This window comes from Heloderma suspectum, chromosome 11, assembly GCF_057233095.1.
Source record: "Heloderma suspectum isolate Gila_16-S chromosome 11, 16-S_ref, whole genome shotgun sequence".
Classification (NCBI taxonomy): domain Eukaryota; kingdom Metazoa; phylum Chordata; class Lepidosauria; order Squamata; family Helodermatidae; genus Heloderma; species Heloderma suspectum.
Genome location: NC_139468.1, coordinates 11350750 through 11363465, shown reverse-complemented (window position 1 = coordinate 11363465; position 12716 = coordinate 11350750). Strand labels below are relative to the sequence as shown.

The 12716-nt window shown below is 43.8% G+C and overlaps 1 protein-coding gene across 11 annotated transcripts in view; it reads right to left on the bottom strand.

The window, feature by feature from the left end:
* SCAPER (S-phase cyclin A associated protein in the ER) overlaps positions 1 to 12716 on the bottom strand; it is a 238025-nt gene that overhangs the window by 223995 nt on the left and 1314 nt on the right. For 5 of the 11 annotated variants that reach the window (XR_014785311.1, XM_084816784.1, XM_084816783.1 and 2 more), the window contains exon 1: positions 4529 to 4736. The exons of 1 other annotated variant lie outside the window; for it this stretch is intronic. Coding sequence is in view for 4 of the 10 variants with exons in the window: in XM_084816784.1 (XP_084672910.1) it covers positions 4529 to 4584 (56 nt within the window). In the remaining 6 variants the exon portion in view is untranslated. Of the gene's footprint in view, positions 1 to 822; positions 913 to 1011; positions 1195 to 1833; positions 1893 to 3930; positions 4737 to 7139; positions 7366 to 12716 lie in introns of those variants that run through there. 5 more of the 11 variants (XR_014785312.1, XM_084816789.1, XM_084816785.1 and 2 more) reach the window with 4 other exon arrangements.

The following is a 12716-nucleotide window of genomic DNA, read 5'->3' as shown; positions in this document are numbered from 1 at the left end:
CACTGGTTGACCATCTGTATTGAGCCAGTGTGGTGCAGTGGTTAGTGTCGGACTGGGACTCAGGAGATGAGAGTTCTAGTCCCCACTCGGCCATGAAGCTCACTGGGCAACTTTGGGCCTGTCACTGACTTTTAGCCTACCCTACCTCACAGGGTCGTTGTGAGGATAAAATGGAGAGGAGGACCATGTGAGCCACCTTGGGGTCTTGCAAGAGGAAAAAAGGCAGAATGTAAACATAATAATGATAAAATAGTAAATAGTATTGTGTATTCATTGTACATGGAAGATAACAGGACCTCCAAGTCTGCTAATGGAAAAAGCTCATCATTGTTCCTTCACTAGACTTTTAAAGCATGTTGTAAATACCAGATCTTCGTAATAAAAATGATACAATAAACAGATGATGCATTGTTGAATTTGAACTTTATCAGTTTACAGTTTTTTAAATTAAATGTATAAAAACATAGCCACAAGGGTCAATATAGGCCAAGAATGCTGCTAAACATTTAGTTTTCAGAACTGTGACAGCAACAAGGACTCAGCTGTATGTATGTAACAATCCTCCACTGAACGCAAGTGGCTGTTTTGTTTTGACTACCACTATTTCCTTTCCATGCTCTGAAACAGTAAGATGGCTTTACCTTATTGCTTTCTTGATACCAAAACACACAAATGGCAAATTTCCCAAGTTCACTATTGCTATTTTTTGCAAAATGTTAGATCCTAATCCCACAGGAATGGCAAAACTCCTGGAGTGGGTGCCATCCTTACAGCTGAATGCCATCCTTACAATTCTGTTTCTCTTTAGCTCAGAATACTTACGTAATTGATTTAAAACTTCTCTATACTGCCTTTCATCAAATCAGATTCCAGGGCCGCGTACAACAGTGCAGATAATGAATGATTTAAAGCCTAATACAACACAGTAAAATGCCAAGTTCAGACAAAAATAATGAAAGACACCAAATAAAAACATTGAGGCAGACTGAAGGATTATACAAATTAAAATACCTGGGAAAATAAAAATGTAGATTGTAAAGTAGGTGGCAGGCATAGGGAGAGGATTCCAAAAGCCAGGGCTCCACAACTGAGAAAGCCTTGCATGATTTGGCTTGGCACAAGAGACTTGAGGATAACAAAAACAAAAACTGGGGGGTTTCTTCCACTGGTCTCACAAATATACTAAATTGCCCGATTCACAACATGCATGAGATGGAGCAGGCTTTTGCCTATGGAAGCGCATGCCATAAAGTAGGCCCAAACATGAGTCAAAAGAAGCCCACTGACAGCCAAGGATAGGGGCATGGACAGAATTTGCCACACACAGACTGCATCCATGCAGCTTCCTCTTCACTATTACTAGCCCTCTGGTTGCACTATCCCCCAACAGCACCACCCTGGAGAACCAACTGCTCCAGGATAAGCACCATCATACAAGCTCTTCCCCAGCTAGCAGTCTTCAAAATGGTACCAAGCTTCCGGTATGGTCACAATTTTGCTACAGATAACTGCCTACTCTAGAAGTGCCTCCAGCTACCAGGTGAGGAGAAAGAACAAATATATGGCTGTGCTGGTGCATCATGTGGTGGGGTACAGGAGCGAGGGTACAAGTGTGAGGAGACAGCATCTGTGGCCACTGCCAAAAACATGCAAGGAGCAACGGCAGAAGCTGAAAGGGTGGGTGGCAAAGGGGGCTGACCAAGGTGTAGGAGGGAGGGTGCCGTGCAGTGAAACATCTTATTGCTCCTCCAGTCATGCCACGATAAATCAAGACAGACTTTAAGGTGCAACAGGACTCTTGTCTAGAAGAAACAGGAAAAGAGCTATTCATACCATGAAAGGCAAAGTTAGGTCCGTTAGTGGACTTTTAGTCCTGATAAATTGTACAGCCACTTTGGAGGGAAAGAAAAAAATTAGTTATAGAATGAAAACATACAGCAGGTATGCACACATCTATTGGAGAAGCTCACTCTTGTGTGTAAAGAGTTGAAAAAACAACATCTCAACAATGATGATCAAGGGAAAGTATTAGCATATTTCTTTAGAAAGGGGGAGTGTGAAGAACAGAATCCCCAATAATGCAGTCACTAAGGCTTCAACCCCTGCCCCCTCCACCACCTTGAGAGTGCATGTGGCCTCTGGAAAAATCAGTCTCAAAATCACGCAAACATTTTCAGGTGCTTTAATGATTACTTGGAAATTTTCTTATGCCTTAGTTAATGCACATTTATAACAGTTCACAAATTACACTTTTCCCACTTTAGCTGGACAGGCTAGGTGACATGTAACGTGGATGCAAGAGAAGACAATCCCATCTCTGCCTACCCTGGATCCTGGCCCATACTACCCTGCAACTAGAGTTAGATGCAATCCCATAATATGTGTCAGGGTGGAAACTGAGCCGATAGAACCCTGGAGCAGTTCTGATTCTGAGGAGGATCGGCAATCCATGGGAGAGGAGCCAGCTCATCCCTCACAGGCACAGCAGCTGGCAGAGATTCCTCCTGCCAGTGTTCCTGAGATAGATAGTGACCCGGGCAGTGAGAGAGTGCGGGAGGGGGGCTTGCTAGACGCTCGACGCAGAGAGCAATGAGCGATGGAGGGCACGGAAAGGAGGCATAGCGCCTGTTTGGTGCGCAAGCAACGGCCGCCTCCTGTGGACCCAAGGGAAAGAGGGAGGATCTCTCCCTAGCCCATAAGTTCAGGGTCTTCAAGTGATTCTCCTTCAAACGGGGATCAACTGCCTACTCGGAGCATAGGCTACTCTGCTGTTCATTGCTTAGTCACTGGTGATTAGCATCTGAAAGAGTCATTAAGTTGTAAAAGGATTAAAGCCTTGAAAAGAATCCTTTTGTCTGTGTCTTGAGTTGGCTATTGGAGTAGACTGCCTGGAGACTGCCAGGGCACTCTTGACAATATGTTTAGTGACAGAGAAAGAATGTATAACCTATCCCTTTCTGTGTTAGCTTTTTTCCAGCCAGTTCCCTCATCATTTCCTTTCTTTAGTCTTGCGTGAAACCAGCAGGAGGTAGGGAGAATGTGTTGGTTTCCCCAATGCTGGTTTCCTTTCTAGGGAAACTGACAATTCTCCTCGTCAGTTTCACAAATGCTTCCTCATTGTTGCTGTTTTTATTAAGAGTACCACCAGAAGTGGTACAGGTACATGCCCTTTTGAAGAAAAAGAATCTCAGCCCTTGGAAATGGATGAGGCTTTCACTCAACCTTAGCAGTTTCACATGAAATCACAGAGAGTGAGATAATGAAGGAAAATTACTGTTCATAGACATCCAGGATCACAGAAAGGTTGGAGGAATTGAGTAAGGGAGCCATACTGTGACTATTAATAGTTACCAAAGAGGTAATTCCTTACAGGGAAGGGATATTAAAATGTGAGGAGGAAAAACACCCCCAAACAGGTACAGCCCTATGGGGAAAATAATATGTGGGTAAAGGGCCAAAAACGCCCTTCAAACAGAACTCATCTTGCCAAAACAAAAAAAGCCAAAAAGTTAATATGCAATTATAAATTCATCTTTCCACGTAGCCATCAGTCATTTAAAAAAACCTTCCAATATAAATGCAATAAAATTAACAAATGTATTGTGGTGTCAAATTTATTAAGGCATAAAGCTTTCATGGACCAAGTAAAATATGACATAACAAATGTGTTAGCCTTTTAAAGCGCCACAAGACTCTTGGTTGGTTTTGCTGTCATAGACTAATCCTGCAGCTAGCCTTGGGGAACCTGCATTTAAAGCTGCATTGGCGTGCCTTTCACAGCTACACAAATCCACACGTGCACCAACACTTTACCCCAGGGATGGACAGAAGGTAGATCAGGATCTACAGATAGTTCTCTGGGCGATTTGCAGTGGATCGGCAACCGCTTCTGACTAACATTAGCAATAAACTAAACTCACACATACGCACACTATTTGGTTGCTGAAAAAGAACTCCCGCGAGGAAACCTAGACTGGATGTGTGTGTGAAAAGCCTTATGCGCCCGGTTCGGGTACTGATCCCGGGCCAAGGATATGCTCAGAGGCACCCTCGGTTTCTTCATTCCTGGCTTACTTCTGCCCACCAGAGCCATTATTTTGCAGTGGCTCCGGTGGGTGGACGTCAGGGCTCTAGTAAACACACGAAGCAGACCCCACTGAAGTCTGCCCAGCCCTGCTTTAAGCGACACGTGTGAATCCGGCCTTTGGTGAAGGGCTGCGGCAGATGCTCCGAGGGGCGAGACAGGGAGACCCTCCCCCTGTCAGAAGATCCTCGGGCGCGGTGCCCTGGCCGGGGGAGCCTGAGGCGGCCTGTCCTCCGGGGACCCCCGCGCGCCTCTCCGCCTCAGTCAGCGGCAGGTGCCCGGCTGGGGAAGGCGGAGGAAGGGAGGCCCTTTGGCCCGGCCCGGCCCTCCGAGGGTTGCCCTGGAGAAGGAGGGACCGGCCCGCCGCCATCTTGCTGCGCTGGCCCCCTCCAGCTTTGCCCCTCCCCTTTGCACCGCGGAGCGCAATAAGCGACCGACACTTACACTCGCCTTCTCGCAGCGCTGTTCCGCCTACGTGCGTCCCGCCGCTGTGACGTCATCTCGTCCCGCCGGTAGCCGGTGCGGCGACTGAAAACGCTCCTCGAGCAAGTTTCCCAGGCTGCGCTGCCACTGAGCACGCGCGGCACGTCGTGCGCGTGCTCGGTAGCAGCCGCCGAAGCCGCCGGCCCTTGGTTTTGCCCTCACTGGGGAAGTTGAGCGTCCGGGCGGGAGCGCAACGGAGCGTGCGCCATTGGCCAGGAGCATGCTCAGTCGTGGGGGACGAGGCCGCCTGCCCTTTATCTTGCCTTCTCTCGGGAAGGGTTGCTCTCCTGCTCCGGTCAAAATGTGAACGGGGGTGGTTTGTTTTAGAGAAACGAAGGACTCTAAAGAGTTAAGAGATTTTGGAAATGTAGGGCACAATCCCACGCTTGTTTAGACGGAAAAAAGCCCTACAACTCCCAGCATTCCTCAGTCAGCCATGCTGGCTGAGGAATGCTGGGAGTCGTAGGGCTTTTTCTGTCTAAACAAGCGTGGGATTGTGCCCTTAGTCCCATCATCTTTTTATTTTTGAAGTGGTACTTGGAGCTGTACAATAATTGCCAATCAGGCTTACAGTCTAACATATATAAAATCAAATATATCATAAATGTATCACAAACGTATACTATATATCATTATATATGTGTGTGTGTGTGTGTGTATATATATAGAGAGAGAGAGAGAGGGAGAAAGAAAATACGCATATCTCTCAGCCACACAATGGGAAAAATGGATTTTTGGTGGTCTCCTTTAGTAGTTTTAAGGACCACGATGAAGTGGGAACAATGTGTATGGTTCATTTTATATGTTGTACAGCACCTCAGGCTGCAATCCTATACGCACTTACTTGGGAATAAGTCCCATTAACGCAATGGAACTTACTCCTGAGTAGACATGTAGAGTATTGCGCTGTAACTCTGCAGTCCTATGGGCACTTATTGGAGCGTAAGTCTCCTAGAAATCAGTGTTGCTTATATTCAGTGGCATACCAGCTCTACAACAAAGAGTCTTGTGGCACCTCAAAGACCAACATTTTCATTTGTTACACTGTCGAATGTATTTTTTACATTGGACACTGTCAGGAAACCTTATGCTGGAATAAATTTGTTGGTCTTTAAAGTGTCACAAGTGCCTTTTTGTTGTTGCTGCAAAAGACTAACATGGCTACACCTCTGGAAATTGTTCCTGCAACCTTCATGTTCAGAGGCAATATGCCATTGAATACCAGGTGCTGTGAAGCAGCAATGGGAGAAGGCCATTCACTTCATGTCCGGTTTATGGGCTTCCTAGAGTTATGTGTTTGGCTGCTGCGGGGAAACAGGACACTGGTTTTGGGTTGATTCTGGATGGAAGGCTTTTAGCGCTACCAATCAAATGGCATTGTATAGCTATTCCAGCTTTCCCCCCTTAATAGATTTTTCATGGTAAGAAAAAGACGGAAGAAGTGGTGGGAAAACACAGGAGGGTTACAAATGGACATCATCTAGACACCCTGTAAAATTATGTGAATGAGTCAAGGGGGTTGCACGATAAAAGCCTCATCTGGAAGCATCCCTGATGGACCCTTGCTCTAATCCAACAGGGTTCATCTTAAATTCTGAGTAAACCTGCATGGGATTGCGCTGTTAGCATACAACTGATGTTAAATAAATACAGTTTAATAATAATGTTTTGTCCAGTGTAAGACAGCTTTCTCAGGGACAGTTTCCTGCCTTCTGGGTAGAGTTCCGTGTCGTTTTTGGAAATGTTTATTTTACACATTTTCAGCTATTGAAGCAGGAACAACAAAAAGACTCCCTGCCAGCTTCTAAATTAAAGGCTCAATCCTATGCATGTTTAGACAGAAAAAAAATAAATCCTACAGTTCCCAGTATACCCCAGCCAAAGTTGTAGGACTTTTTTCTGTGTAAACATGCATAGGATTGTGCCCTAAGGTGCTGAGATGGAAGAAAGCTTGGAGTGAAAACCAGGAGTGGATTTTTGTGTGACAGGATTGTGTGCTCAGTTCTGCTACTGAAAACAAACTCCTGGGCTGAGCATGTGTCCTTTAATTTTAAGACTATATTGGTGGAAATCAGGATTCTACACACACACAAAAAAAAGTAGATTCCATAAGCCTGAAGTCTGCCTACCCCTGGTCTAACTGATACACTCCCAGCACAAAAGTTGAGGGGGAAAATGCCACTATACAAAAAGCACAGCATGAGGCCATGACAACCACACCCCTAGCACCCATGGCAATATATTAATAGATTAAAAACTGTTTCAAGCGACTAAAAAGGCACCAGTCAGAGTTTACGTTTCAATTTAAGATAGAGCAAGAAATGCAATCCCATTTGCCAACATTTTCCCTGACAATGAAATCTTTGGGCTTCGTTGTCTTCACCCACCTGGCTCCAGCTACTCACGTTAAAGAGCAACCAGAAAGAACCCGCTGAAATGTAAACTCTGGAAAGGTAAATACAATGTAAAGAGAAAAATAAATGAGCACCATCACCCTGAAAGATCACTGATTAATCCTAGCATCTACTAATGCTAAACAGCCTTAAAAGTAATAAAACAGATGTTGCTGTACCTGCTAAGAATGGCTGTGAAGAGGAGACTTGGCTTTGTCGCTAAGGTGTTGTGGAGCTTTTCGTAAACAAAGACAGCTTAAGAAGGTATTTGGTTTATCATCCTTGATGTGGAAACCCAGTTGCTTGAATCTTCTAAGTTTTCCTGGCTTCAGACTAGTTTTGTGACATACCTAATTTTGCGACTTTAAGCAGCAAGACACCTTTCAGCCTGTTATTAAACGCTATCTGAAAAATAGGAAAGGTATGTACTGCATGTAGCTTCTTTTATCATTTTTTAGGGGTTCAGAATACTCATATTCTCCTTTCAGTCATCCCCTTTTTCTTATAAAACCAGGGTGCAAATTCAAGATCATTTCATTCTAATCATTTCCCTTTCAGCATTCTGTAGCCACCTCCTTGATTGGTTCACAGTTACAGTTGAGAAACAAATCTGTCCACTCTTTTAAGGCATGTTTAGGTCTTGTTCTCATGGTTCCTCAACATGTGATTTGGGCTGATAATAATTTACTGTGTTGTTTGTCATGTGACGTAATTGGATTCCTAGAGTATTTAGTGAATTGCTTCTCTTTTATTTATGTATTCAAATCAGGGTGGGGAATGTGTGGCCCTGCCGATGCTGTTGGACTACAACTCCCATCATCCCTCACTATTGGCTAGGCTGGCTGGGGCTGATGGGAATTGCAGTCCAACAATATCTGGAGGGCCACATATTCCCCGCTCATAAAGATCAGTAATAAGACAGTCCCTGCCCTCATTCTTAAAATCTAAAATACAAGACAGAAAAGGAAAAGGGATGGGGAGGGAGGAGAAAAAATGTAAACTCGGGCGCTGGTTCTCAGTTGTGAAATTCAGCAGGTAGTAATTAAGCAAGGCATGGGGCTGCGCATCTAAACACAACAGAAGACCTTCTCCTCCCTCTAGTGGCCTCAGTGATGGCAGCTAATAGCTGGAGGGTGGGAGACTCTCAGATGGAAATGTGTGAAGGCCAGGGATGGACAACTTGTGACCCTCCAGACATTTTGGCCTACAATTCCCATGAGGCCTAGCCAGTATAGCCAATGGTGTGAGGGAGTTGTATGCCAACACATCTGTAGGTCTATTAGATGCCCATCTAGATAAGCAAGATAGAATAAGCAAGTAAATGCACAATCCTACACAGGTTTAGTCAGAAAAAGATCCTACAACTCCCAGCATTCCCCAGCCACCTTTAAAAAAAATGGATAAGCTTGTGCCCTAAAAGAAGATAGAATAAAAGTAGTTCAGTTACATTTTCCCCCTTCCTGAATGCCAAAGGCTAGTACAAACAGGTAAGTCATATTTATTTATTTAGGGTTCAATCCTATCCAGGTTTAGACAGAAGAAGGTCCTACAACTTCCAGCATGCCCCAGCCTGCCATACTGGCCAGGGCATGTTGGGAGTTGTAGGACTTTTTTCTGTCTAAACCTGCATAGGATTGTGCCCTTAATAGATTTATTAATGCCTCAATGCATAGGAAAGGTTTAGTGTATTTGGCTCTACATTACTGTTAGATTATAACTGATATTATGTTGTAATGGTTGATTTTGGCTATTTTGTAATAATGTTATAATGTTAGTATTAGTGAAATGAATTGTTGGGGTTATTACTGTAATGATGTACTATTGTAATTGACGTATTGATATGATTTCTTGTTTTTTATTTTTGTTCTGTTGTTAGCTGCTTTGTGCACTTTTTGTGGGAAGGCATATAACTAAGATGATGATGATTAATATAATATATTTATATACCGCTTATCATATTAAAAAAAAAATCTCTAAGCAGTTAATGGATTTTGGCACCCAGAACAAGAAGTTGCATAAATGGGGTGGGTAGGTGGGAGAGATCATCTATGCAATGACTGATTTTGAGAAGCAGTGTTAGTGGACAGAGTGTAGAATTTGGCCCAGAGAGACCTGGTTTCAAATCCCCACTTAGCCATGAAGCTTTGAAACCACAGGATGTTTAGTTTATCCCTACTCTGCATCAGCAATTCGATTTCCACCAGAGACATATCGCCATACCATTTCATAAATGATGTGATCAAATTTATACAAATGACTAACTAGAAAACCATGGGACATTTCTAAACCATGTTGTAGGTACAAACCAATCTGTGGGCACAGGGGAAAAAAATAAAAATGTAGGTGGATGTGACACACACAGAACTTCTGACATGCATAGATGTCACATGAATCCTAAATGCACCATGGGTGTTTCCAGAAGGAGGGCTCCTAGCGCTACCAACGAGAAGGCATTGTGCAGCTAGTCCATCTTTCTTTTCTTAATGGATTGTCTAATTCTTTCCAGACGAAGCTTTTATACTGCTATCGCTCTGCCTCATTTACAGAATTTTTCAGGTCCAGATGGTGATATCTTCCACTCGTAGCCCTCCAGTGTTTTTCGACCTGTTCGTCTATCTTCTCTCTTATCAAAAATGAGGAATTAAGGCCCTGTTACCTATATGACATGATGTGTACTGCAATCAGTGCTCACTTAAGCCCTTCCTCTAAGGCCCTTCTCTGGATAGCCCAACCTTTGGAAGTTAGGCAGATGGTGACTGGAGAGAGGCCCTTTTCTGTGTTGACACCCTGATTGTCTCCGTTCCAAACAAATTTGCCTGGCATCGTCATTCTGCTTATTTATTTTTACTGTGTTTTTTTAAAAAAAACTGCTGTTAAGTTTTCATGTTTAAAAATTTTTAGTCATTCTATTTTATGATCTGCTGTTGCTGTTTTATATAATTTCAATTTGTAAACTGCCCTGAAGGCTAGTAGACAAGGTGGGTCAACAATTTCTTAAATACATACATACACACATACATATACTCATAGACAAATAAGTAAATACATAATCAAATATATACAGCTGCAATTTTAATAATCATACAATAGTGAACCCATTCTCTGAGTGCTTTGTCTTCTGTAGCCAAAATGGCACCTTCCATGCAAACGAGAGGGAGGTATCAGAACATCTGTACATGTCACATCTGGATTTGGTGCTCTATCTTGTTTATGCTCGTATTGCTGATTTATATTACATGTATATCCTGCTTTTCCTCCAAGCTCCAGGCAACATACACATTTTCCTAGGTATGTTTACCATATGAACTTAGAAGAGCCATTCTGGATTAGACCAAGTGTCCATCTAGTCCAGCATTCTGTTTACACAGAGGCCAACCAGATGCCCACAGGAAACCCTCAGCCAGAACATGAGTGTATCACCCACCCATTTTCCCCAGCAACTGGTGTACATAGGTATACTACCTCTGATACTTGAGGTAGCATATAGCCATCAGGACTAGTAGCCATTGATAGCCTTCTCCTCCAGGAATTTGTCCAATCCCCTTTTAAGGCCATCCAAATTGGTGGCCATCACTACATCTTGTGGAAGTGAATTCCTTAGTTTATCTATGTGCTGTGTGAAGAACTACTTCCTTTCGTCTTACCATCGAGTAAGTTTCACCATGTTCAATGGGTCTTGCTAGTAAATGTATTCATTTATTATATGTTTATCCCACCCTTCTTACCAGGAACTCAAGCTGATGTACATGGTTACTCCAACCTGTTTTTATCCACACAGCAACCCTGTGAAGTACCTTAGGCTGAACCAAGGACACAACGTGTGCTTCATAGCTGAATGGGTATTTGAACCTGGGTCTCCCCAGCCCTTGTCCAACACCTAACCACTACACCATGCTGTCTCTATATTATTATTATATGTATGCATCACTTCCCACCGCAAAAAGCTGTCTTGAAGTAACTTATGTACAAATACAGAAACCCTTAATGAATATAACAGAAAAAATGAAAATAATATAAACTAAAATCAACACAGTAATGCAAATGAACATAAACAGTTTTCATTTTTTTCCTATGTTGAAGCTCTTCAAACTTTTGATCAAATTCCAACCAAGTACAGTTGCCTGTCTTCTGACTAATACATAAAAGGTAAAGGTAAAGGTGTCCCCAACCAGTCGTGTCCGACTCTAGGGTGTGGTGCTCATCTCCATTTCTAAGCCGAAGAGCCAGCGCTGTCCGAAGACGCTTCTGTGGTCATGTGGCCGGCATGACTGAACACCCAGATGCACAGAACGCTGTTACGTTTCCCGCCAAAGCGGTACCTATTTATCTGCTCGCAATTTCTTGCTTTCGAACTGCTAGGTTGGCAGGAGCTGGGACTGAAGACGGGAGCTCACTCCGTCACGCGGCACTCGGGTCTCAAACTGCTGTCCTGCCGACCTTCCGGTCTGCAGTTCAGCGTCTTAACCACTAAGCCACCGCAGCCCAATCTTTGTATGTATGTATTAATCTTCTAATACATACATACAAACAAAATAACACGCACTGGGACATGCTCCTTTTATATGCTGTATGAATTGTATTTCTACTCTTTCATTAGGTATTCCGCTCCTACTTAGGCTGTTTTACCATAGATGTTTCATAAGCATATCAGTCATAGGCTATGAATTGTAATTAGTGAATTCCTTTCTTTCTTAAGGGAGCAATCCTGTGGGGATAGGCAGATGCCTCTGAACTTGGAGGTGACCGCCTGTCCAATGCAGATCGTTTCCTCTGCGCTCCAGCTGCCCTCCATTTGTAGCTAGATGGCTGATTTCGGCTGTCTAGCTGTGGGACTTCGGAGAAGGTGTGGGAGGCCAGATGACGCATAGGAGCATCATGCTGGCACTTCTGCGCTGCCTACCCCCGGGAAAGCTCCCTTTTGCCCCGCGCTGCTCTTCCAAGCACAGAGCCTGGGGACGATCCGCACCACCTGAGGCGGCGGGGAAGCATTTTTCCGGGATCCGAGGCCTGTTCCCGAAAACTGAACAACCCTAGCCACTGTCTAGCGGCCACAGGTTTGCACCCTTAGCGATCTTGATTTATTATGCATGTTCTTGTTGTTTCCTTCGTTGACTTTATTTCGAAATATAATAAAAGTTGCATGGAGAAATGAACATAAACAACATAAAAACGTAATCTAAAAACAATACAATACAAAAAGCGTTAATCCTCCAGCAGCACCAGACAGGCCGCTTAACAAGATCAGCCTCAGATGGCCTTCTCTCTGTCCCGTCAGCCAGGACAGCTAGACTGGTGGGGACGAGGGAGAGGGCCTTTTCTGTGGCGGCCCCCACTCTGTGGAACTCCCCCCCTAGGGAACTCCGCCATGCCCCCTCTTCAATGAGCTTCCGTCGTGCATTAAAAATGTGGTTGTTCAGGCAGGCATTTGGGGTTGGGTTAGGGTATTTTAGGAAATGTTTTTATGGTAGAATTTTATTGTTTTAAACTGTTTTATTGTATGTTGTACATCGCCCAGAGTGGCTGGGTGGCCAGCCAGATGGGCGATTAATAAATTTAATAATAAATAATAAATGATCCACAATTGGTTTATTGGGGGCAGCGTTGGATTCTTACGGCAGTCTTTCTGTTGGCTGTATTGTGAACGCTTATCTATGAAAATACGTTAATTACGTGTGTGTGTACATACATAAGCAAATACGCATATTATACGCATATTATACGCATATAATACGCAGAGCCAGTGTGGTGTAGTGGCA